The sequence below is a fragment of the Gymnoscopelus braueri genome (assembly GCF_963280865.1).
Source record: "Gymnoscopelus braueri genome assembly, chromosome: 3".
Lineage (NCBI taxonomy): Eukaryota > Metazoa > Chordata > Actinopteri > Myctophiformes > Myctophidae > Gymnoscopelus > Gymnoscopelus braueri.
Window position 1 is genome coordinate 9740315 of NC_137612.1, and position 27732 is coordinate 9768046.

Below are 27732 nucleotides of genomic sequence, written 5' to 3' on the forward strand. Positions count from 1 at the left end.
GATACTTTTACTTCAGTAAAAAAAATATGTAGTACTTTTATCACCACTGCTCTTCTCCTTACTAAATCATAACGATGTGATTATAGGCCACGGACATCATCCCATTAGATAATGCAGTCCCAAACAGAATGACAATAAAACGAATGTGTAAAACCCTTTAGCATTAACCTTTTGGCCTGGAGGGACAGAGATATACCACAGCCAGACCCCCAAGACCTCAGCATTATAATTACTTGGCTTTATTCATTCATGAAGAACAGTGAAGTCATGAACCCATTACAAAGAGTTGATTAAATTCCCTCAGGATATGCATTGTTGTCCACTTGGGAGTCTGAGTCAACATGTTTATAATAATTGATCTTTAGAAACAGTTAAAAAGATCATGAACAAACTACAGTATTAGTAAATTACTTACTGATGACTTATTACATATTTTGTTGAATATTCTGGTATTGTTGGCTGATTATCAAGTTTCATCATAGACAGGAGTGTGGGATATGCTGACTGATTGAACTTATCATTACTGAATTATTAAGTAATGAGACCATATAAGACCATATTAGTACTTTACAGCTGCTCCTTTTTACAGTAAATTCCACAGTTATACAGTAGTTTATTCATTAGTAACTGAGCGTTTATAAATTGACACTGAGGACTACCCTCCACCGTTTTTTTATCCTTTTGACAGATATAAAATATTCATGTATTCTGAGTTTTGTCAATAAAAACACTAATCAAACAATCAGTCAGTCACATCCACCCACTTATAACAGAAATATTGACTATGAATATTGACTTGCATGGTAATTTTACTACTACTGCTCTCGACCCAAGCACAAAACAATAGTCTATATACGTTTCAATCTTAGCCTTGTATAATGATAGCTCTTCCTACGCTAAGCCCTGCTGCCATTGTGGAAGTTGATATGGTTCAAACCAATTTCCCCGCTAAGAGAGATGTCATAAACCACCATAAATGTGACTGAGAGCACCCATCATCCTATTTTATCCCATTACGCCCCTCCAGGGCCTCTCATCTTCTGGTTGTGAATGGTGGAACCAACGGCCCATTAAGGCCCAGCATGACAGCCTCAGAAGGTGAGATGGTGCTCTCTATATGAGACATTTTGAGCTTTTTGAAAGGGGGCACCATTTTCCCAAATGGTTATTTTGATGATTACATTGGTTTTCAGTCAATTTTGGTTCACAGAGCGAGCACAGCGGAAGCTGCAATGCCAGAGTACTATGTTAGTATAAAAAAGAGAAAAATAATCCCCACAGATGTGTAGCATTTTGGGCTGTTTTTCCTGTTCTCCTGTGTCACAAGAGGAAAGTACATTCCAACATTTCATCAAAGTCATCATAATCACAGTGCAGACATCATGTCCAAAGTTGGCCCGGTGGCTAATCGTGGCACGAGGGGCAGATTTTAGGTGGCCCGCGGCTTACCTTCCTAAAATGTATTATTTATGGCCCGCCAGTAGCCTATTAGTCATGTGAAATTCGTCTATTGAAGTTGAAATCAACCTGGGCAGATACAGGCTATTTCTGCTAGTACAATGCATTTGGCTACACTGCAAACAACAGCATAATTGCCTAACTCATATGTTTAAGGGTTTCAGGAGAGGCAAAACAAAAATAAACACTTTCTGCCTGATCACCTAGACTCTGACTTAGGCAGAAAGCAAAAAAACTCATTTTTCCCAAGTCATGTTTATCTACCTTTATTTATTTCTGCCTAACTCTACTCTCCTAACACTGCTGATCCATCCTGCCTTATTGCCTATATCCTCAGCCTATCAGAATGCTGCTTAAGTCAAAAAATTGACTTAAAATCACTTTCTGCCTAAGTCATTTTGGAATGTAACAAGCATTCTGATTGGCTTAGGACGTAGGCAATACGGCACAATGCTGCAGCAGTGTTAGGAGAGCAGAGCTGGGCAAAAATGTAAATTTGACCAAAAAGTGAGTTAGGCAAAATGTGCTATGAGGCTAACGATGTGACTTTGTTACGATCTGTACGTACTGTGTGACAGGAGATGCCGTCAACCCTAAAGTATTTTCATATTTTCAAATACGGCCCCCTTCCAAAAAAGCCAGGACACCCCCCTGTCATAGTGTAAAAACACATGGGGGTCTCTGAGTTAAATTAACGCCCAGGACTTCACTGTGTAGGGGGGGGACTTCACTGAAGTGAGGGCCAGTCTTGAGGTCGCCGCCGTATTATCGACCGTCTTGAGCCCAGGAGCAGTGAGCAGAGATCTGTCACACTTGTCAAAGTCTGCCACAGGCCCATAAAACCCCTCATGACAGCTCATCCAACGCCATAGGGGGGTGGAGGCAGTAATTGAGTCACCATCCATCCTGTCTGAAAGGTATTGTTCACCTGGGAAGTTCTGTCAAATACACATTATATAAAAGTGTCAGGGGCTGCATGCACACAATGCTGTTTAACCCATTAAGACCGGGAAATCATATCTGTCTATTTTAGGTTTTAACCACTTTAACCATTATCTAATATTTTGGCTATTAAAAAAATTTGCAGATCTACAAGCTCATAGCACGGTGCCGCGCTATGAGCTTGTAGATCTGCAATTGATTTTGAAAAATCATGAAAATGTGTGCAAATCTTTGAATGTACATTTTTTAAAGCGAACATTTGTATTTCAAATCTTTGCTTCTGGGGATTCTACAAATGTACACAATTTATTTTTACAAAATGATATGTATTTGGCCGCGGACCCCCATCTCAAAAGATGTTGTTCCAGGGACCCCCCCCCAGAAGCAAAGATTTGAGTTCAAAATGTTTGCACAAATTTTCAAGATTTTTCAAAAAAATAGCAGATCTACAAGCTCATAGCGCGGCACTCGGTGCCGCGCTATGAGCTTGTATATCGGCTATTTTTGAATAGCCAAAGCGTAATGTAATGGCTAAAGTGCATGGTTACACAGGTGCGTTCCCTGTTTCAATGGGTTAAAAGCCCGGCAGCCAGCTACAGCCGGTTTCAACCGGTTGACGATAACGTTTAATAAATGCCTCATTACATACCACTACCCAACAAGCAACGAATGACCTGACCTAACCTTAGGTATATAGCCTAGTATGAGGCTGACAGAGATTCTTTTTATGCTTTTTTTTTTAATACATTTTGACATTTGGATTATCTCTGTCGGTCTCGGTCAACCATCCCCAATATCCACTGAGTGCTCCGCGTTTAATAATGGTGCCTGCGCTTCTCCATACATGCACACATTCAAAAAATAAAGTGCTTAGCCTCAAGCCACAGATGCTACCCAGCGAATCGGGGCTTTCTTGTGATCTGACATATTCTGTATTGTTGAATAAAGAAGTGTTTTTCATCCTGCCTGACTGTTGCCTGAATTTCACTGTATTCCTCAATGAGTGTATAGTGGCACTGTCGAACATTCAGTGAAAAATAGGCGAACATGCTGCAAAAACAGCTGATCTGCAAGCACTGTGAGCTTGCAGATCGGTTATTTCCGGTAGGGATGTCCGGTATTATAGGCCTCCCGATATTAGAATAAAAATGTAATATCGGAAAATATCTGTATCGTTTTTTTTTTAATCAGTCACTTTCAAATTAGAGCACTGCAGAAGTCAGGTGTGTGTGTCTGTGTCCAGCTGACGCTCGTTGATGCTCGTTAATGTTATAGGCATCAAGGCAATTATGCTTCTGCACTGTCAAATAGGCCAACATCTAATCTAAGATTAGTGGGACTCATTCAAATGACCACTAGTGAGTCCCAGGACTCACTTAATTGAAAACCTAACAACATCACTGTATTGTATTATATTAGATTTATTAGATATTATATTGATATTATAGCTATTTTATTTTATTAGATATGTGATGTCACCTAACAATTAGTTGACTTTTGCATAACCGATACTGCATATATCGGAATCGGTTGATATATAGTAGGTATCGGAAATTAGGAGTTGGACAATTTCGGAATATCGGCAAAAAAGTCAATATCGCCGGAAATCCCTAATTTCCGGCGAAGACATTTGGTGTAGAGGCGGGGGGGGGGAGTAGGGAACCGAGTGTAGACCCCTGGGGGACCCTCGTCAACAAAATACACAGGGTCTAAGTGGTTAAGTGAGAGTGTGCTAATTACCGTACATTTCAATTACTAGAAACACTTATTAATTATCACCAGCGTGATTTTTCTATGGTACAGTAAAGCTTTGAGCTTGAGGTATTGCGTCAATCCACATTCAAGCCAACATACTGTATATGTGCTGCTCACTCACTCACTCGCTCACTCCCACTCACCCTCCCTTGATGTAATCCAAGAAGGTACACTCCGCCTCCACCGAGAAAGACAGCAGGGTCACCTGGGGATGAGTAAGCGACAGGGACAGAGAACATATGGCGTGTTACACATCGTAGTATAACCCGTAGCTTTTCTCTCTGTCAAAACACAAAACTGCTGCCATATGCTGACTTGATAACGAGAGGTATGCAACCAGCTTGTCATTAGCGAAGGCTCACTAATAACACCAACCACACACCTCCTCCGGTGAGGAAAAGATGTGGGCTGTGGAGGCCCACTGCTACCAGGATGACTGATGGGTTTATTTTAAGCGTTGAAAGGTGAGTTTGAAAATAGGATGAGAGGCATTTTTTTGTGTGCGGTGCGTGCCTCAGTAATAGGGAACACGGGGAGATGGAAATTGATCCCTACAGCACGGCATGTTATACTCCCACTCTGAACTTCCAGATCTTACTTATCTTCAGTGGTGGAAAAAGTACTCAAATTTTTACTTAAGTAAAAGTGTCAATACTGCAATGTAGAAGTACTCTGTTACAAGTAAAAGTCCGGATTGCAATTAAAAATGTACTTGAGTAAAAGTACAAAAGTATTGGTATCAAAATGTTGGAAAATAGCAGATCTACAAGCTCACGACGCGTTGTGAGCTTGTAGATCGGCTATTTTCAAATAGCCTAGGTATAAAATAGGGCTAAAGTGGTTAATGTTTTATAACATAATAATTTATATCTGCAAAGTAACTAGTAACTAAAGTTTTCAAATAATGGTAGTGGAGTCAAAGTAGCCTACAATATTTGCCTCTGAGATGTAGTGGAGTAAAATTAAAAGTATTAGAAATTGGAAATACTCAAGTAAAGTACAAATACCTCAAAATTGTACTAAGTACAGTACTTAAGTAAATCTACTTAGTTACTTTCCACCACTGCATATCTTAGAGTAGTGCAATGGGATTCGTTATCACATTACTTTTCCAATTAAAGATTATTATTATTATTTTTTTAAATTTAAAGGTATAAGTGATATTTTTGGGTTAAAACTAAAAGTATTTTGTTAAAAGGTTAAAGCACTATATTCTGATAGTAATCATTGCTATAGAGTGTTTGTTCAGTAACAGGAGTCTCCCCGTCTCTCCATCTCTTTAATAAACAGAAAATACATTTTCCGGTTGGTGTCAAAATCTCAGCCAATCAGGAGAAAGTACCCATTTTTAAGCATCATTTTTATAGTGTTCCAGTTCCAATTTTGCATGCTCATTTCTTAGTGTCATCACTTCCAATTTCACTTGTTTAATCTATATCCTGATTGAGTTCTCTATCCTGGTTGGATAAAATTGGAAATGAAACTGAAACTGAAACGAAAATGCATTTTCTGTTTTATAAAGAGCTGGAGAGACAAGGAGACTCCGTTTACTGAACAAACACTGTATAGCAATGAGTACTATCAGAATACAGAGCTATTTAACACTTATTTTAACCAAAGAAAATCACTTACCCTACCTTTAAATTAGCCAATTATTTCCCCCCCAATTTAGTCGTTTTGCCAACAGCCAGAATGGCTGCGTGCAGCCATTGCCAACAATGTTTTGATTTTCTGACCTTTTCAAGTAGTCACAGAATATGTATCTCGAGTATGATCGATCAGGAGGCCACAATAACCTACCTGACCTGTGCTCCGAGGAGCACTTTTTCTAGTTGTGTATTGTTTTTGCTCTTGTATTTTTTTTTTACTGTGTGTACATGGTTCAACACTGTTGTTTTAAATTGTGCTCTATAAATAAAGTGGATTGGATTGGATTGCAATCCACAGTGGTGGGCAGGTACTTTACCCCTGCGCCTCCCAAGCCCCCTGAGGTGTCATTTATACCTTGAGGCAGACCTGTGAGGCAGATCTTTTTTGGCTCATTGACATCATTTGGAATGTCTCACAGGCTATGTGCCACTTGGTTCAAACTTCCTCCTCACACTGCATCATTAATGTTGCACAGCTTCGTCAGTGCGCTGATGTCTTGAGTAAATACCCAGAGCCACGATCCATAGCGTGTCTTATACAGTATAAACTATAGGCTTAAAGCATGTAGTGTACGTAATACCGTCTAATTTCCTATAACCACATTACAGATACTGGCCTGGTGGAAATCCTGTAAGTTGAAGCTGAAATCCGGACCTTATTTCAATTAATCATACATTATGTTAACGTATGGTAGAGTATAATACAATATAACTAGTCTCCACTGAGTGTTTGGTAGTACACCTACTGGGTAACAAGTAATACTGCCCGCAGATACACATTAAGTGCAAATGATCTCCCCTGGCCATGCAAGCGGGGATCGTCCCTTGACAGAGCTTGGCTTGAGTTTGGTCTTCCATGTGGGATTAAACACCAAAACAGCCTAAAGTCTGTTTATTTGAAACTAAAACTCAGTGATGCGAGTGATGATGTGGAGCGCTACCTCTACAAAAACTATTTCTCTCTCTCTCTCTCTCTCTCTCTCTCTCTCTCTCTCTGTTACCGTAATACTTAAAATTCCTGCCGGAAGACATTGGATGGCTTTGCCTCTGCTTGGCACTTTCCTCTGTCATACTGATGCAACACATGACGCGAGTACAAACTATAACAGCTGGTACAAAGTTAACGAGAGAGAAGGATGCAATTAAACAAAGCAGAAAGCGGCAGAGAATGGTGGATGCCTCGTTGAGTGTAGACACTCATTATTTTACGTAAAGATAAAGCCTGATTTATACTTTATACTTTGGACGTCAAAAGTAGCAGATCTACTAGCGCGCCATGTTGTCATTTTCGACTGTGTGACAGTGTATAAGTTAGGCATAAGAATATCACTGTATGTATGTTATGTCCAAGCCAGAAACACCTCTTTACTTTGCTTATTTTGAGGTAGCTTTTGAAGTGTTATTTACAAAAAAAAACAAGCTTGTACTGGCAGGAAGTAATTAAGTTTGGCCTTTTAGGGACTTTAGGGACACAAAAATGGACCACAGATATATGCTCTAAAAGTGTGAGGCACATATTTTTCATTTCACCGCGTCTTTAAAAGGGCAAATAGAAGAGAACGAGAGCAACCAGTAACAGAAGTGCTGGTGAATTAACAATGTAAAGGTTCACTTGTTGCTCTTTCACAAAGGGGTTTTAATTAGCCGGTACGTATAGTAATATAAATTAATGAGGACAAGTCGCAGTCACACTTTCAACGCGTGCTTTTGCTTCTGTTTGGCATCTCTGTAAAAAAAAGGTCCGACAAACACGTGCTAATTAAGGAAGACACTGTGGAAGAACTAGCCGTAGCAGTAGAAGGTCGGTGTGAGGGCGGTAGAGCAGCGTAATTGCAACGCATTGTTAACTTGAAGGTCTTTACGGCAAAGTGTCACCGATGTGCGATGGAGCAATAAAATGAGCTTATAACCAGTGGTGGAAAAAGTATACTCACATTTCTTACTTAAGTGAAAGTATCAATACTGCCATGTAGAAATACTCTGTTACAAGTAAAAGTCCAGAATTCAAAATGTACTTGAGTACTTAAGTATTGGTATCAAAATGTACTTAAAGCACCAAAAGTAGAAGGTACTCATTATGCAGAATGTCCCATTTCATAAGTTTTTATAAATAAATTAGCAGATCTACAAGCTCGCAATGCGAAGCATTGTGAGCTTGTATAATTTTGCAAAGTAACTAGTAACTAAAGTTTTCTAATAATTGTAGTGGAGTAAAAGTACAATATTTGCCTCTGAGATGTAGTGGAGTAGAAGTAAAAGTACTGAAAATTGGAAATACTCAAGTAAAGTAAAAAATACCAGAAAATTGTACTGAAGTAAATGTACTTTCCACCACTGGTAAAGCAGCATAACTGCTACGCATTGTTAACTTGAAGGTCTTTTTGGCAAGTGTCACCGATGTGTGATGGAGAATACAATGAGCTTATAACACCATTGTCAGGGCTCTATATATACTCACAGTTCCAGAATTGACGTATTTCTTTTTCTTCAGCTTTTTCTTGGGATTCATCACCTATAGAACACAGAGAGAGAAACTAAATGTTGTTGTTTTGCAACTGTCAACGGTTCAATGGACATTATGGCAGTGTCATAAATATGATGCAAATGAGAAAAAAGCAATCATAATAAAGTTATTTAACAATACAGACACAACATAACACAATACATATGACAGTGTCGTTGGCTGAAAATAGTCGTCTATTTTGGCGAACAACACCGTCTTTCGACAACATAAATTAACCATGAGACACCAGGGTGACCTGGGAGTAGGTTTTTCAACCTGCCCCCATGCTACCTGAAATCTACCCGGATACACAATGAATTCAGTGTTGGTTATTATACCATATCGTTGCTGTCGGGCAGAAACCTCTTATCTCAATATTTTAACCTTTTGTCGTAAATGAACGCCCTACTTGATCACAGCGGCACACAAAAGTATCAAAAGTAACAGATCTACAAGCTCGAAACGCGATGCGAATAAGCCACACGTTTCGAGCTTGTAGATCTGCTACTTTTGACATTTTTGAATTTGAATCCTGAAAATAATCTGTTTTGGACATATGAGGTTTCCATCAGGAGAGAGACGATAAACAGTATGTTATTATTGGTGAATGTGTGGGACTGAGCATTCCTTAAAAAAAAAAAAAATATATATATATATATATATATATATATATATATATATATATATATATTTTAAAAAAATCACGTTACATTTAGTATTAGGTGTGATGAAATAATGATGCCCCTGTACTTGGAGATTCCATTATCCCATTCTCTGTCGTTTTAGATTTATTTAGCTATTCAACAATAGCAGATCTACAAGCTCGTAGCGAGTGCCGAGGTACGAGCTTGTACTGTATTTTAGAAAAATCGTGAAAATGTGTTGCAAATCTTTGAACGTATATTTTTTTAAGCAAACATTTGTAAAATATGTTGTTCCAGGGACCTCCAGAAGCAAAGATTTGAGTTCAAAATGTTCGCTTAAAAAAATTATAATATTCAAAGATTTTCACGATTTTTCAAAAATAGCAGATATACAAGCTCATAGCACGGCACTCGGTGCCGTGCTATGAGCTTGTATATCTGCTATTTTTGAATAGCCAAAGTACAAAATAATGGTTATCGCTCAAATCTAAAATGACACAGACGCGTTCCCAGATTGAAAGCGAGACTCTACACTTCACCTTTGCGATGACAGCTTTCACACTATTTTATTTTATCATTAGTGCATGCGTGGGAGATTGACGTGAGAATAAGCAGATGCCTTGAAACAGATGTACGGTATTGCTGTTACTGAAGCAGCCAGGAGAAGGTATCTGCTAATCATCATCGCTATTGATAGAACCACCGTGTGGTAAGATGGACCATCTGTGCATCAATCAACAGCAGGCACTGAAATTCAAGGTACGGTCATATTATTTTCAACTTATGACTTGTTATTAGATTGTTGAAAATGTTTGCTGAAGTCTCCTGTATAAGCCCATGTGGTCAGTGCAAAAATAATTGAACCCATTAAGACCTGAGATACGATTCTACAAATGTCTTCTAAATCTTAACAGTTTTCTGAAACAGCTATGTTGCTATAATATCAGTGGTGCTCAAACTTTTTAATGTCAACCCCAAAAATTATATGTATTTGGCCGCGGACCCCCAAAATTTTTCAAAATATGTTGTTCCAGGAACCTCCCAGAAGCAAAGATTTGAGTTAAAAATGTTCTTTTTAAAAATATATATATATTAAAAAAATTGCATTTTGCACACATTTTCACGATTTTTCAAAAATAGCAGATCTACAAGCTCGTAGCGCGGCACTCGGTGCCGCGCTATGAGCTTGTATATCTGCTATTTTTTAATAGCCAAAGTATACAATAATGGCTATCTGATTGGCATTATGTGAGATCAACTCTTAGCAGTCAACTCGTATTTCTTTCTGGGTTTGTCACTTTTGAAGTTTCAAAGTTCAAGATCCTCGTTTTATTTGCGGTGTGGAAGCTCAGAATGATTTACGTTGTTCCAAATAAAAATGACCTCACTATATTGCTGCACAGTATTCACATTCTATGTAATGTACTCATGACACAAACAATAGTTTGGAAAAAAAAAAAGAAAAAAAAAATCAGGCGAACTGATAGGGCCTTAACCCATTAAGACCTGGAACGCATCTGTGGCACTTTTCATTTGAGTTAAAGAGCATTATTTTGGGGGGCACGGTAGCGCAGTCGGTAGCGCTGTCGCCTCACAGCTAGAAGGTCCTGGGTTCGATTCCCGCCGGGGATGCTGTGGGCGCTGGGGGCGTGTTCTCTCCTCCGCGTCATCAGTGCCCATACCCTAGGTGGGGTTGGCGAAAGGGCCTTTCTGTGTGGAGTTTGCATGTTCTCCCCGTGTCTCCTAGGGTAGGTACCCTCACAAAAACATGCAGTAATCCTGGTCACTATACTGCCTCCCCCTGGCCAGCCGGGGCACCTGATGGAGGGGAAAGGAACTGGTTGGAATAACGTGTTCCTTCCACGCGCTACGTCCAACCAGGGAAACTCTCCCCTGTCGGGTGATAAGAAGCGGCCTGCTTGCTCCTCATGCATTGAAGGAGGCATGAGCTTCAGCTTGGGCTCTCCCTAGGCTGGCAGAGGGAGAGTAGCGCCCAGGATTACATAGGCAATTGGCACTGGGTGAAAAAATATGGGTTACAAAATCGTGGGATAGAAAATGTAGAGAATTTTACACTTTGGCTATTCAAAAATAGCAGATATACAAGCTCGTAGCGCGGCACCGAGTGCCGCGCTACGAGCTTGTAGATCTGCTATTTTTTTAAAATCGTGAAAATGTGTGCAAATCTTTGAATATATATTGTTTAAAGCGAACATGTTTAACTCAATTCTTTGCTTCTGGGGGTCCCTGGAACAAAATATGGGGTCGGCGGCCAAATACATATAATTTTGGGGGTTCTTGACATGAAAATGTTTGAGCGCCACTGATATAGAAACATACGTTTTTTTCAGAAAACTGTTGGGATTTAGAAGACATTTGTAGAATTGCTCTCCAGGCCAATATCCAACATTAAATGTAGGCCTATCTGTTAAAAAGAAATCCACAAACCACTTTGGAGGTCTGGCAACGGTGCTTTGTGGTCTACATCTGACAAAGATCGTACATTTTAACAGCATGTTGATAGTCAAAAATCTTTTTAAAAGCCTCTGAAACACGGAGAGGTCCTCTCTGTCTGTAGCAGATAATCTAAGGGTGATGAAGAAAAATGTTCAGCCCAATAGCAAGGGTAGAGGCCATTCCCATCTCAGAGAATACATGATGAGGCTGGGTACAAAAAAAACACTGAATCAGTGTCAGACATTTTTACTTGTCTCTGGAGTAGCCTAAACGGAGAGGACCTCTCCCTGTTGGTTAAGTGTTTGAGTGGCTTTTAAAAGTTTTATGATCAACAGCATGCTTTTAAAAAATGTGCCGCTTTTGTTCACCAGACTCCTCAAGTACCTTTGAAATTTTGATTTGGCACGTTATTGTCCCGTGGCTTGTGGACGTTTTTATCCCCACTAGCAGTGCAACTCTAAGGGTGGCAATCAGTGGTGTAAAGTACCTTTACTCATGTATTGTACTTAAGTACAATTTGAGGTTCTTTTATTTTACTGGAGTATTTCCAGTTGTCTATACTTTTACTTCTACTCAACTACATCTCAGAGGCAAATATTGTACTTTTACTCCACTACAATTATTTGAAAACCTTAGTTTTCCAGCTCAGAAAAGAGTCTGAGTCCAGACATGCTATTTTCACAATTAATTAATGGGTCGTGATGACCTCGTTGACATTTGTGAAACCACACAGTGCAACCCTCAGTGATTAGCACCCATCAGGGGATCGATTATACTGGAGATAAATATTCTGTGACTACTTGAAAAAGGTTAGAAAATTGAAAAATTGGTGGCACAGTATGCAATTATTTTTTTATTTCATTGGCACTGAATGAGTTAAGAATACTGCCAACTGCCAAGCCTCCAGCCCCTCTCACAGTCTCACCAAAACACTTCAGTGTCTCCTTGACACTGAAGTGGAAAATAGTGTTTTTAAACACTTCATGGCGTTCTGTTTATTTATCTACTTATTTTTTGGATGTTATCTAGCTCAGTGGTTCTCAAACTTTTTCATGTCAAGGACCCCCAAAATTATATGTATTTGGCCGCGGACCCCCATCTCAAATATTTTGTTCCAGGGACCTCCAGAAGCAAAGATTTGAGTTGCAAATGTTCGCTTAAAAAATATATATATATAAAGGTTTGCACAAATGTTCACGATTTTTCAAAAATAGCAGATCTACAAGCTCATAGAACGGCACTCGGTGCCGCGCTATGTGCTTGTATATCTGCTATTTTTGAATAGCCAAAGTATAAAAGGTTAAAATTATTGTGATGCTATATTAACACATTTTTGCTGGGGACCCCCTGGAACTCTCCCAAAGACCTGTGGGGGTCCCCGGACCCCACTTTGAGAAGCGATGAGCTAGCTTATCAAGGAGTTACAGTTGACTACTTGCACTCTCCATTCGCTAGCGCTAGTTGTTACATTGCTATCACTGGGTGGAAACTGCCGGAAGACGGGAGTCAAATGGAACTGAACTCCCAACACATTTTCTAAGACCAAACATGGAGGCAACTTGTGGTCCTTTAGTTGGCAGGTTTATTGTCTCCGCCAGGCCGAAAGGCATGGCGAGAGAGTATGTTTTGCCCCCTGTCTGTCCGTCCGTCCGTCCTTCCGTGTGTCCGTCCTTCTGTCTGTGTGCAGAAGGACGGACACACTCACTCCACTGAAAAAAATAAATAAACATACAGTAAGTAACTGAAACTGTATTGTGTGTTTACAAAACTAACTAAAACAAACTGAAATCATAGACAAAAAGCCCTTAGTTTCCGTTTATTTATAAGGTTTTTGGGATGATATGAATTTGTTGATTTCGCTGTACCAAATGTATGAATAGATGCTATCTTTTGTTAAGTTTTTATTACACAATACCTTTTCAATTCTGCACCTGACAAATAACCCAAAGTATAAAAAAAATAAAACAACACTTAAACTAATAAAAACTAACTAAAACTATTAGTATTTAAAATAAAAAAAATAGCAAATCAGCTCTAAAAACTAATTAAAACTAAATGAAAAAAAAAAAGAATTCCTTGTTATCATCAGCCAATAATAAAATTGTACAACTTCAAATGTACAGTACATTTACTTCTGTTCTGTTTTATATGTTTTTTTTTGTTTTGTTTTCACTGAGAATTCTAATGAATTAAGGTATATCTCTCAAAAAAAGATCTCTGGGGGAAACATTCACCAAAAATAGAACATCTGCAAGCTCACAACCCATCGCAACGTATTGCGTTGTGAGCTTGTAGATTGGCTATTTTTTGGCAAAGACATTCATTGGTGTGGATGGAAAAAAAGCAGTCTGATTACAGTAACTCAAGTTTGTTTCACTAAGACAAGAGGGTTAATTAATCCAGTGTCTCTGGATTAATTAATTAATTTAAGCATTTCACATTTTTGCTAATGTGATTGCATTATGTTTGCATATACATTCTGATTGATTGATTGATTGATTGATTGATTGAATACTTTATTAACAGTTTGCAGAGATAAGCACTTGGAAGTACATTTCAATACAAGGTCTGTTAAGAGGATTTTAAACCCAAGAAAGCCTATGGCTTGTTTCCATTGTTTCCATTGATTGTCCCATGATAGTGTTACATTACAACAAAGGAACCGACCTGCAGCGATATGATTGTGGGAATTATAATACGGCCTAAATGATTAAATTAACTACTGTACTCAGCCTTCCTATATGGGATGGTTAGATTGAGGACAATCCTCTTGGAATGTAGCTCATCTATAAAAGTCACATTTGTACTCAGTGTTGTCAAACCCCTGAGGAAGACTGTCCTGTCGAAACGTTGGTTTCTAGAATTTAAAACTAAATAGTATTGCATGTCTACGAGCTGTGCAACCTCCTTCTTTTATTAGTTGTGTATGTATCGTGGTCAGCGCGACCCTCATACTGGTGTGTGCTCCTTCTCCTGTGTTTGCCTCACTCATTGGACTGATAGCTCACAGACAACATGGATCAAAATGTAAGTTACCTAATTTATTGCACAATGTTGTATAAGCAGCTCGAGTACCCACGGTAGACAACGAGCACCCACTGGGAATGCACCAGTCATATGGTTTAAATGCTTAGCGTGTGCACTGCGCAGGATGCATGATGTACCGGGTCTGATACTGCTCGTAATTCTGAACGTAATTCTGACGTTCAAACCAAGGTTATTATAGTTAACTAAAACTAATAAAAATAACTAAAACTAAAATTGAAAAAACATTTTCGTTAATTGAAGTAGATGAAAACTAGAATAAAAATAAAATAAACGATAACTAACTGAAACTGTATTGTGTGTTTACAAAACTAACTAAAACAAACTGAAATTATAGACAAAAAGCCCTTAGTTTCCGTTTATTTATAAGGTTTTTGGGATGATATGAATTTATTGATTTCGCTGTACCAAATGTATAAATAAATGCTATCTTTTGTTAACCTTTTATTACACAATACGTATACCTTTTCAATCCTGCACCTGATAAGTTTTTTGGCAAAGACATTCATTGGTATGCACTTATACTGTATTTTGGTTTGTTTACTGTTTACTGCACTTTAAGCTAATCATCTGGGGACCCCCCAAAATTATTTGGGGACCCCCCTGTGGGTTCCGACCCCCATTTTGGGAAACACTGCTCTAAGTGATGCTTTGATTTGGTCCACGGCTGACTGTAGTTGTGTGTTTACAGCCCCAGAAGCCCCACCAGTTCAAATGGTACACCTACACTGTATCCACCAAATGTACTCTCTGTACGGGTCTGCTCTGGGGCCAGTACGAGCAGGGCCTGAAATGTGAAGGTGAGTCTGCACCATGCATAGTTCTCTGGTTCGTTATTAATCACAACTTCCTCTCACTGTTTTCCGCCGATTCTGTGGGTCTTCCCCTCTTTTCCCCCTCAACTCTTTTTATATATATATATATTTTTTAAGATGTCCCAAATCTATCCCCCCCACCCTCAACCCTCACCCAGTTCAGGGCCTGGCACCCGCTGAGGGTAGACAAAAACAATCAAAGACAATAACAAGCTAATAAAATAACATGGCAATAAAAAAGAAAAAACATATATATTTTAAGACAGAAGACAGTGGGAAAGGAAGGGCCAGGGGGTGGCTATCTATTTCCTCCTTTCCCCTATTATTTTCTGCTACGCCACCAACCTTCCACCTTTTTCATGTATTCGATTACTGTTGTTCCTCTTTGTCTGACCTGTCTTTCATTTCCTGTCCTCAGACTGTGGCATGTCCATGATGGCTGTCACACGTACCTGGCCGATCCGTGCCGCAACTAGGTACGTTCCGGGAACACAGCGGGGTATATCAGACAGCAATGCTTCCTAAACTGGGGGTTGGGACCCCAGATGATTTGCAACACTGATGTGCATGGGGGTTGTGTTATGGGGGTTCATAAATGCTCTCTCTACGTGTGGATGGGTGGGGATATAAAGGATGTGTGTGTGGGAGAATGGGGGGGTGATCGAGGTTTCAACTAAATGAAGAGTTAAATGATACATATTTGCTGATGCATTTATCATTTATAACAATTATAATTTACAATTTAGGCATTTAGCAGACACTCTTATCCTTAGACTTACAATAAGCAATGTAATCACATCAAATGCAGAGAGACAATGTTGTGCCTCAGTACACTAGGATTGATTGATTGATTTATTGATTGATTGATTGAATACTTGTAAACAGCACATGGTACAGTCAGTGAAGAAAGGTCCCCAATAATTATTGTATGTATGTTATATGTCACCAGAAGAAAACTCACAGTTCAACAATGGCTGAAGAAACACTACATCTCTTGTGTTTCTTCAACAATGGCTGAAGAAACACTTCATCCCTTTGTACATCCATACAAAACCAAACTCAAAACCAAACCAAAACTGATTTTGTATCCTCAATATGTCCTGAATCACAGAAGAAAAGTCGCAAGGAATCGTATGAAGGGAAAGTTTTGAAAATTACCTGTAAGTATAACCCTACCAAAAACGATTTTTGGCCCTTTCTGCTAGATTTGACCATGCTGTATTTGTTCCTTGTAGCAAAACAAGGATACAGAATATCAGTGACAAGAATTTATTATGATCACATAATCACACAACTGATCAAGTACTGATCAAACAACTCAATTAAAATATGCACACACAATATCACACTACAAAATGTCATCTTCCTCCAGAGGGAGCGTTAACAACAATTTGGTACCACCCACCCATAAATCAAACATGGGCAAATTCTCCTTCTACAGCACTGCCACCCAGGATTGGAATAGTCTAACTCCATCCCTCAAAAAATGCAGTTCGCTGGGCTCATTTAAAAGAGCCTTAAAAAAATCACCTTTCAGGAGGCCAAAGGAGGAGGTAGTACCATTTTCCCGTTAGACAGCAGACCCTCCCCCCCTCTGTTCTTGTACATATTTTTTTCCCCCTCTTTTTTATTTTTTTGTTGTACATAGTGTTATTTATTTTTGCTGTTTATTTTGTAATGATATTTGAACTGTGGTGCCACTATATATGCCATGAATTGAATACCAAGGCCCTCATTGGAAACAAGTCCGCAAGGACTTTTATGAACGGACCTGTTAGACAAAGTATTTTAAATGTAACTGTGCTGTTTTAAATTTTTTGCCTAATAAAATATTCAATCAATCAATCAATCAATCCTCGTCACAGTGCATCTCTATTGAGTCTGTGCAGCTGGACCCTCTGCAGTGTCCACATGCCGGAGTGTACTCGATATTTTTCTTTTTGCATGTGCATCTCAGGGTGCTGCAGTCAGCCTGGCAGTTGCACTTGATGACCCGCAGAAGCTTTTTTTGGAGCAGGGTTAAGGTCCTTACACACCGGCGAATATGCGAATATACGCAAAATTCGGACTCGTTCCGAATAATTAAAAGACGCTTTTTCGCTTCGCGAAACTGATGTGGACGCTTGCATTGACTTTATAAGGTTTTAAAAAAAAACGTATTTATTCGCATGAAGAATTCGCCCCGGTGTGTAAGGACCTTTAGGGTTGTCTGAATTGGCACAAACCCCTCATCACATTTCGGTATAGGCATTATAAAAAATGACCTAGGACAAATTGCAACAGAACCTCTTTCAACTTTTTTTGTTTCATAAAATATGTTAGTAATAACATATCAGAAGTCCTAACGAATCCCAGTGGTGGAAAATATTGAAAAATGCTTAAATAGGTAAGTGATGTCACAATTTCCCATTGACGGCCATGTTAAAAAAGGTTAAATACTGCCCACTATCAACCAGAAATTGTTGGATGCAGTACAGTGCTTGTAAAAAGAAAAAAAGAAATAAAATCTCCATTTTATGCATTGTTATGAACTAATCATTTCATATACATTTTTATGTGAAGCACGTTAAGCTGCATTTTCTGTATGAAAGTGAAATAAAGTTATTATTACGGGGCCAGAGCTCAGCTCTGGACCTGTATTAATGTTGCCTGTATTCTTCTGTTTCTGCCACTTTTCGCAGTTCTGGGTGAACCGTGCTGTCGCTTTTTACGAAACTCTGCCATATGGTAGATGGTCATGAAAAACGATCAAGAAATAATTCTCACAATCTTTCGTCAAAAGGTGGCGCTATAGCACTCAATTGAAAATGCCAACTTTGAACAGGTACAACTCATGCCCTGTTTGACCTACAGCCATAAAACTTCAATACACACATGCGTCTACTCATGATGAACAACTTTTACCCTCTGACTTTTGACCTCTGACCTTTAGATCTCCCACCATTTTGAATTATATGAAAAGCAGCTAAAATCTATCTCCTCCTGGGATTTTTGAGCAATCTGCACGAAACGTTTTACACATGAACTTTGGACCTATGCCGACTCAACGATGCAGCGGATTTTCCATAAGTGAAAAAATGAAGCTTTAATGAGCCAATGAATATTGCAGTTTTATGACAATTATTCATCTGCCCCTATCACATACATGCAGACTCACATTTCTTTGAAACTTTGCGGTAATGTTGAGGGTCATTCCAAATATCACTGAAACCAATCTTACTCCAATTGGTCAAAGGGGGGCGCTATAGCGATATTTTGAAAATGCAAACTTTAAACAGGCAAAAGTCATGCCTCGTTTGGCCGACAGCCATTAAACCTGCTTACACATGTGCCTTGACTCATGAGGAACACATCTATCACGTTGACCAGTAAGCTCCGCCCTTAGATTGTCCGCAATTTGAAAAACACTTAAACCCAGGATTTTTTAGCTATTTGCGTGAAACTGTATCATCTGTGTGATCTCTTTTTTCACAGATCTTGTCTGTTGGTCCAGTGGCTTCGCCCTTAAGCGAGTGCCTCACGACCGCAAGGTTGCCGGTTCAAGCCTCACTTGATACAGATTCATTTAAGTTGAATTGCAAAAAACATGACTGCATCAATGAATACATGTACAAACGGTAAAGATAACCTGAAATGCTTATTTGAGAGGGTATGAAGTATGTATGACATACTTAATTCTGAAAATAGCCGATCTACAATCTCAAAACCTTTCAGATAGCAACGTTCTTTCTGAGCTTGTAGATCGGCTGCTTTCACTGGTTCACTTTTATCTTCAACAGACAACCTCAGCCTGGACAAAGCTATAGCACTATAGGTAGTGTTGCAGCCTGTCAATCCGAAGGTTGATGGTTCGATTCCTGTTAATGGCAATAGGTTGAGATGTCCAATCAATCCATTCTGCTTCCATCTATCTCTCTCTTCAATCTATCATGTTTCCGTGTCTCTCTCTCTTCAATCTATTCCGTTTCCATGTCTCTCTCTCTCTCTCTTCAATCTATTCCGTTTCCATGGCTCTCTCGCTCTCTCTCTCTCTTCAATCTATTCCGTTTCCATGTCTCTCTCTCTCTCTTCAATCTATTCTCTCTCTCTCTCTCTCTCGCTCTCTCTCTCTCTCTCTCTCTCTCTCTCTCTCTCTCTCTCTCTCTCTCTCTCTCTCTCTCTCTCTCTCTCTCTCTCTCTCATATATCATCATGTAGATCAGCTACTTTCACTGGTTTCTGTTCCGAGGAGACGTACAATTTCGGTAGATGGTTAGGGAACCAGTGATTTAGAGTAGTCAGCAAAACAGAGGCCTGGTCCATCAGGGACGGAAAGACTTATATATATCAACAGACACTATCAGGGTTATCATATCTATAGCTCAATGAGAAGAAAGGCAGCCCATGAGTCCGGAGGTCACTGGTTCGATCCCTGTCCCCGACGATGTGTTGAGGTGATCATGATTTGGCATTCGTAGGCTTACGCTTAGTATTTCTTGAGGTTAGAGGTAGGCATAGTTTTACTGAGGTTAGGGTTAGTGAGGGTTAAAAATGCTCATTTGTTAATTGCATGGTCTTCTTTCTCTCAAATTCATTCTTCTATGTTTCTATGGCTTATTGTGCATATTACTTATCATTGCTTCTTTATTTTTTCTTTCTGCATTCCCTGGCCCCACATATCGCTGCTTGCAGCTATATTTATTATTGTTATTATCATTATTATTATTAATATTATTATTATTATTATGAACTTGAAGTTAATTAAAAATGTTTTTGATATCAGAACATTGATTTGCTTTGTATTACTAACCCCGAAAATAGTCTGGCACTGTAAACTCCACCTGATGTTTCGGAGGACAATCCCTGATCGAAATATAGTGAACTTCATCATGGAGATGCTGTCAAACCGCAGCTTCACTCTACAGACCAGTAATGGCCAGCACAGCTGGCTCAGAAGACTGAGGAATGGTATTCCGTAAGGGTCTGTTCACTCTGCAATGCTCTTTAACATACCTACCTACCAGATACAACATAAAAAAAATATGGTTATGTGGACGACCTAGCCATCATGCTGAGATGACTAACATGGAAGCAAAGACCAACAGGATGGCCATAGCTGAATGGGTAGAGAGCCCACCTCAGAAGCAGAAGGTCTCAAGCTCGATTCCCGGCCCTGCCAAGTTGATACACTGAACACTTCTGTAACTGAAAACGTGATTTCTCCCACGGGATCAAATAGGTCTAATTATTATTGAAGGTGATGGAAGACGGTCTCAACCAAGACATTGTCACCATGGTAGCCTACCTCTGCAGGTGGCGTCTGTAGCTCAGCATTGGCAAGACAGTGTCGGCGGCATACCATCTTCACAACAGAGAAGCAAAAATAGGTTTTTGCTTCACGGACATGTTCGTTGACAACATGCGCCTGGAATTTAAGCAAGCCCCACGTCAGAATACATCTAGTTAGGACACTGTTCTTCAAGCAACACCTAGAAGAAGTTAAGGCTAAGGTGTCATCAAGGGTCTCACTGGCAAGTCACTGCCAAGACCACCCGATTCGGATGCTATCAATGCATTGAATGGGACATTATCACCTCTTATTAGACCTTTGAATGGGCGAAATAGGCGACATACTGACCTACCCGCGATTTATCAGACCATTCATTGGGTGTTATCAAGACATACTGACCTACCAAAGGAGATGACTTAAATAGTTCAGTTTCGGTTTTGGTTTTGGTTTCAGACCATGACGGAGGCGCGCAGTCACAGGCGAACTGTCACCCTGTGAAGGACCACCGAGGGAGCTAAAGCGACCGAGTTGCCGTCCTGAACGGTGGGACGTTCGCCTGTGCCTACTCAGCGCCATTCGAGTTATGTACCGATAGGCACAGAATCGTAAATATTGTTGTGGGGACTGCTCCGCCTCCAAGTAGGTCAGTAGCTCCTGATTACGCCCCATGAATGGTCTGACAAATCGCGGTAGGTCTAAATCGCGCCTACTCCGTCGCCTACTCGCCCATTCAAAGGTCTGATAAAACGTGATAATCTCCCATTCAATGCATTGATAGCATTCGAAGCCGCTGCCAAGACACTACAAATATACATGCAAGCCCTGGTCCTCTCTGCAGCCAACCCATCCTGGTGCCGAAGCCCACACGTCAAAAACATTAATGTCGCCATCAACAGCTTCTTCCTCCGGATTATAGCTGGTTGCCTGAAGCCCACCTGTTCTACCTGCTAGTCCTCAAGGAATGAACCAGGTCAGCCATCGGCGGGAGGCTGCTACCCTCGCCGTGGTAAGGAAAGCCCAGAAACAAGACTGGCACATCCTGCATCACACCACAATGACAGCAGTGCCTCCAAGCAGACTCAAGTCCCGCCATCCCTTCAATAAGGTAAGAGATGCTCTGTTCTATCCCTGAGGACCTGTCTATCAATGCATTTCTGGCGAGATCTTGGAAGCAGGAGTGGAAGACAGCCGGGCCCACACAAATCCATCACTACATCAATGACCGGGGGGGGGGTCAAGGGACTGAACAAGGTCCTGAACCACCTACACACTGGAGTCAAATGCTTCAAATCATCAATGAAGAAGTGGGGCTTGGCAAACAGCGCAGCATGCCAGTGTGGCGAGCCTGAGCAGACAAAGGTGGTCCGTATAGGAAACAGGTGGTAATTATATTATAATTACCACCTGTTTCCTATACGGACCACCCTCATAAACCTGCCTCTTTGGCGTAGGACCAGAGACAAGGGCATGGCTACGTGATGTTAAGCTGGACATCAGACGATACATCAGATCCTCTCGAGTAGTTTTGGTGATGGTTCCACTATTGGAAATATTGGATGTGGTACACAGTAATAATAATAATAATGAACATTATTGTACTTTAATAAACAGTAAATGCAGTGCTTTACATAAGAATGTATATGAAATGAACATGAGAACCGAGTGCATACTAATGCATAACATACAGAAATGGCACTTGAAGGGGTAAGATTTTTTTCTTCTTTTTTTTAACAAGCACTGTAATGCATCCAACACAGTTTCTGGTTGATAGTGGACAGTATTGAACCTTTTGTGTGGAAATTAGACAAGAAAACATGTTTAAATCATTTTTTAACATGGGCGTCAATGGGAAATTGTGCACATCACCTATTTAAGCATTTTTCAATATGTTCCACCTCTGGGATTTCTTAGGACTTTTGATATGTTATAACTAACATATTTATGAAACAAAAAAGTTCAAAGCTCATATCACGCCTCCACTCCTCCCTCGGCTTATCCGGCACTGCCCTCTCCTGGATGAAATCATACCTCTCAGACCGCCAACAATACATCTCAATCAACAACTGCACCTCCCCCACTGCCCCAGTCACTCACGGAGTCCCCCAGGGCTCAGTGCTCGGTCCTCTGCTCTTCACCATCTACATCCTTCCCCTCGGACAGATACTTCGCAACCACGGACTTCAATTTCACTGCTACGCTGACGACACACAGATCTACCTTTCCACCAAAACCATCACCGCAGCCACCCATTCCACCATCACCGCATGCCTCACAGAACTAAAAACCTGGATGCAAAACAACTTTTTAAAACTCAACTGCAATAAATCTGAAATAATCATCATCGGCCCCGACTCCCTCACCCGCTCCACCCAGGACTTCTCACTCAACATCGACGGCTCCCTCATTAAAACCTCCCCCCACATCCGCAACCTTGGTGTAATTTTTGACCCCACCCTGTCATTTCTCCCGCATATAAAAAACATCACCAAAATAGCCTTTTTTCACCTCCGGAACATTGCCCGTCTCCGTCCCTCCCTGACATCTTCCGCTGCCGAAACCCTCATTCATGCCTTCATCTCATCCCGGATAGACTACTGCAACAGCATCCTCCACGGTATCACTGCCAAAACCCTCAATAAACTTCAATATGTACAGAACTCAGCCGCCCGCCTGCTCACTCACACCCGCTCCAGAGACCACATCACACCAGTCCTCCGTGACCTCCACTGGCTACCGGTCAAACACAGAATCAACTTCAAAATCCTCATCATCACCTACAAAGCCCTCAACCACCAGGCACCCCAATACATCTCCGACCTCCTTCACAACCACGTCCCCACCCGTTCCCTCAGATCCGGCGATGCCAACCTCCTCAAATTCCCCACCAAAAAAACCAAGCACACCTGGGGTGATAGGGCATTTTCCGTTGCAGCACCCACCCTCTGGAACCCACTCCCACCTCACATCAAAACCGCCCCCACCCTTGCCGTGTTCAAAACCTCCCTCAAAACCCACCTCTTCAGAATTGCTTTTCCCACCTAGCCTGATCTCCTACCACCTTTTCAACTGCCATTCAACTTTTGTTGGTTTTATTCCCTGGCCTCCTGCAGCCTTTTTAACTTTTTAACTTTATTCTCTCTATTCTATTATTAAAGTTGTTCTGTTTTATTTTGCTCTACTTAGTTTAACTTGTAAAGCGACTTTGAGTATTAGAAAAGCGCTATATAAATCTCAGGTATTATTATTATTATTATTATTAAAGAGTTTCTGTTGCAATTTGTCCTAGGTTAACCCCTTAGTATCCATAGAATGCCTATACTTTATGCCTGTTTTGAATGTGCCACTTAATTGCAGCTTTCTAAAGATCCGCTCATCCAAACAAGTTCAAACTTGATACTGCGTTTCCCTGGGTCCCCAGCAACACACCTGACAAATGTGAACTTCAAACAGTGTTCGGTTTTCAAGATATATAATTGTATAATGTAATAATAGTGTGGATGGCAGCCATTTTGAATTAAAATAATTTCCTTACATGCAATTCCTTGTGACTTTTTGTCTCCGCCAGGCTGAAAGGCATGGCGAGGGTATGTTTTATCCCCTGTCCGTCCGTCCGTGTGTGTGTCCGTCCGTCCGTCATTCTGTCATTTTGTGTACAGCTAATCTCTGGCACCGTTGGCTTGATCGCAGCGAAACTGTGCACACACACTCCCTGGATGCCAGAGCAGAACCTCTGCCCCAAATCTTTCACATGGGCCTGTTATAGCGCCACCAGGAGGTCGCTTTTTGCAAAACACATTTTTTGACAATACTCCTACAGATTTTATCCAAACATCACGCAAATCAGTACACAGTATCTCTATAGTCATGTGATCAACACGGATCTGTCCATTTTTCCATATTCTATCTTGATTGGCTAAGGTTGGCTTCCAAAGTTTGCAGGATTGCTCCGTTTTCAACAAAATGCCTCAAATCATGAACGCAGCGTGCGATTTCTGTGAGATTTCACACGCACATTCCCACTAGGCCGAGAAATAAATGCCACTTGAAATTTTTTAAATCAGCCTCATGGTGGCGCTATAAAAGGCTGATTTGCGTTTTGAACTATAACTGCACCGATCTGCGTGAAACTTTGCACGCACACTCCCTAGAGGCCAAGGAAAAACATGTGCCCTGCATTTTTCACATTTGCCTTTCGTAGCGCCACCAGGAGGCCGACTTATGTAAAACAATTTTTTTGATATTAAGCCTTCAGAATTTATCCAAATTTCACGCAAAGCGATACACATGATCTCTATAGTCATGTGATCAAGATGGATCTGTTTAGTTTATCATATTCCATCCTGATTGGCTAACATTGACATCTAAAGTTTGCAGGAGTGGCCCTTTTTGAACAAAATGCCACAAATCATGAACGCAACGTCCGATTGACACTTTGCACGCACATTCGCGCTACGTTGAAGAACAAATGCCACTCTTTTAACATTGCTATTATGTTATATAATTTATTATTATAGCGCCACCAGGAGGCCGATTTTTGCAACACTTTTATTTTTTATATTACTCCTACAAATTTTGTCCAGACATCATGCAAATCGGTACCCATTATCTCTAATAGTCAAGTGATCAAGATGGTTCCGTCCGATTTTTCATATTCCATCCTGATTGGCAAATTCCGAACATTGCTGCCCCACAATAACCTACCTGACCTGGCGGAGACCTGTGCTCCGAGGAGCACTTTTTCTAGTTTATGAATTTATTTGACTTTTTTCATGCTTTTATTTCATAGAAAGGGCCCTAACCCTAACCCCTTTGGTAAGCGGGGAACATAGAACCCGGGGAACAGTGGTGTTTTGGTCACTACACGGGATACCACAGTGTTCCACTGGTACTGTTTTTCACGCGCAAGATACAGCACAGTACGGTGCACGTACGTGCACGCTAGAACACGCACCCCCTATAGATTCACAAGCCAAGTAACCAAATGGCTACTTTGCATAACAGGTTTACAAGTGAGTGTGAAAATGCATCCTCACTCCTCTCATCTATAGGCTATACCAGGGGTGGGCAACTTTGATGATGGAAAGGGCCACTGTATTTCCACACTCACTCCAGAGGGCTACATTGCATACACTGTTGGGCAGACATCTTTTATCTTCGTATTTTAACTTTTTTCGTAAATGAATGCCATTCTATGTCACACCAAAGTAGCAAAAATAGCCGATATACAAGCTCAAAACGCGTCGCAGTGCGACGCGTTTTGAGCTTGTAGATCTGCTATTTTTGCTATTTTTTATTGGAATCCTGATTTTGTTTTTGTGCTAGTTTTGAAATGGAATCCTGAAAAGTAACATTTTGATTTAATTTCAAATGCATTTAGTTATACTTATGTTAACTTTTTGAACTTAAGTAAGGATAAGGATAATTCCTTTAACAGGTCCGTTCATGAAAGTCCTTGCGGTCTTGTTTCCAATGAGGGCCTGTGAGCAATTAGGGGTTAAGAGTCTTGCTCAGGGACAAATTTCATTTCATCAACACATTTGCTGGCCTGGCCTGGAATCGTACCTGGGGCAACCAGGGCCTCTGGCTCCCTAGGCGGGCTCACTAACCACTCAGCTATGGCCGCCCCCTAAGCACAAATACATTGGACATAAAAAAGACAATAGCATTTTAATACTAGTCATTAAGCCACTATAATGTAGACTGAAGTTATTAAAGCGGGTCAAGTTTGCATGTTTGGAAATGTAACAGCTGAAATCAATAATATATCAGGATTCCTATATTAACCTGCGGGCCGCAATAAGTGAAGGTGGGGGCCGCATGTGGCCCCCGGGCTGCCAGTTGCCCATGTATGCCGAAGATTCACGAGCCAAGTACCCAAATGGCTATTTTGCATAACAGGTTTACAAATGAGTGTGAAAATGCATCCTCACTCCTCACATCTATAGGCTACACGGTAAGCAACACAGCATTTTGGCTTCAGTAGGGCTGCTGCCAGTATCCTATCTGCACGCAGCAATGCCTCAGCCACCGTCGAAGAAGAGAAAGATACTCATTCAAAGCAAACTTTTAGTTTCAGCTCCTATCATTCATGGCATTCCTTGAATTTGTATTGGTTTAAAAAGACTAAAACTAAGCTTAAAAACATTTCCTATACAAACATGTTTCCTACTTTAATGTAAAATAAAATGTGCGCAATGTGCACGCGATGTCATTAGAATACCGTTCCGCCGGGGGGAAAAAAATCACCATTACACCCCTGCCGGGGAATGACGCGTCATCCCAAAACCTATACCACTTGTGCAAGGACTCGCTGTGATTGGCCAATACGCTTGTGCAAGGACGCGCTGTGATTGGCCAGTAGCCACTTTGAGTGGCAGTTGGGGCAAACGCTCTCGCCCAAAACATGATTTACTATTCTGTCCCTATCGGTACATAACTCGAATGGCACTGAGTCGGCCCAAGCGAACTTCGGCACGGCAACTCGCTCGGTTTAGCTCGCTCAGTGGTGCCTCAAGTGGCTCAAGTTCGCTTGAGACGGCGCGCCTCCTTCGCAGTCAAAAACGAAACGCCCGCAGTTGTTGTAGGCAGAGGCCCTTCCGCGTTGGACACAGAAAGGGGGCGTGGTTATAGCACAAGTTGTATAGGCTTTAGTATGTCGCGGGAATGACCCCGGTATGAGGGGTCACTAGTGGGGCTCTAGTCTTGTTGCTAGATAAATGCATGTACGGACACAGGACTGGAGAGCAGATATGGTTACTTGGAAGTAATAGGTGATGGGTACGAATGACATTCACTCTTAGACATGGCATGGCCAGACTAATATCATTGCGCACATATTATTCTGGAACTTCGGTGTGGAAGATTAATTTCCAAGGGGCGGTTAGTTATACGAACAGATTCAAATGTCACAGCAAAAGATTTCCCACTTGGGCACTGATTGTGCCAGACCAATCTGCCCGGGGCTATTTATTTTTAGCCGTGGCAGATTTGACTGCTTTCCAGGCTAATTCACTCTATCACATATATAACACATTATGTATGAGTGTCCCATTAGGCATGGAACAGGAACAAGCGTGCCCGCCCGGAGACAAAAGACGTCTGCATGCACATCAATTCAATTCTCTGCGGCCAAAGTGGCAGCACTTTAATTTAACACAGGGATTTGTCAGACACACTGAAGGACCTGCTGATCCAAA

The 27732-nt window shown here is 40.8% G+C and overlaps 1 protein-coding gene across 4 annotated transcripts in view; it reads right to left on the reverse strand.

The window, feature by feature from the left end:
- Window positions 1–27732, reverse strand: part of cpne5b (copine Vb) — a gene marked incomplete at both ends in the record, with an annotated part of 314866 nt that overhangs the window by 26678 nt on the left and 260456 nt on the right. For all 4 annotated transcript variants that reach the window (XM_080425210.1, XM_080425209.1, XM_080425211.1 and 1 more), the window contains 2 exons: window positions 4299–4360; window positions 8263–8316. In XM_080425210.1, the coding sequence (XP_080281336.1) occupies window positions 4299–4360; window positions 8263–8316 (116 nt within the window). The remainder of the gene's footprint in view (window positions 1–4298; window positions 4361–8262; window positions 8317–27732) is intronic.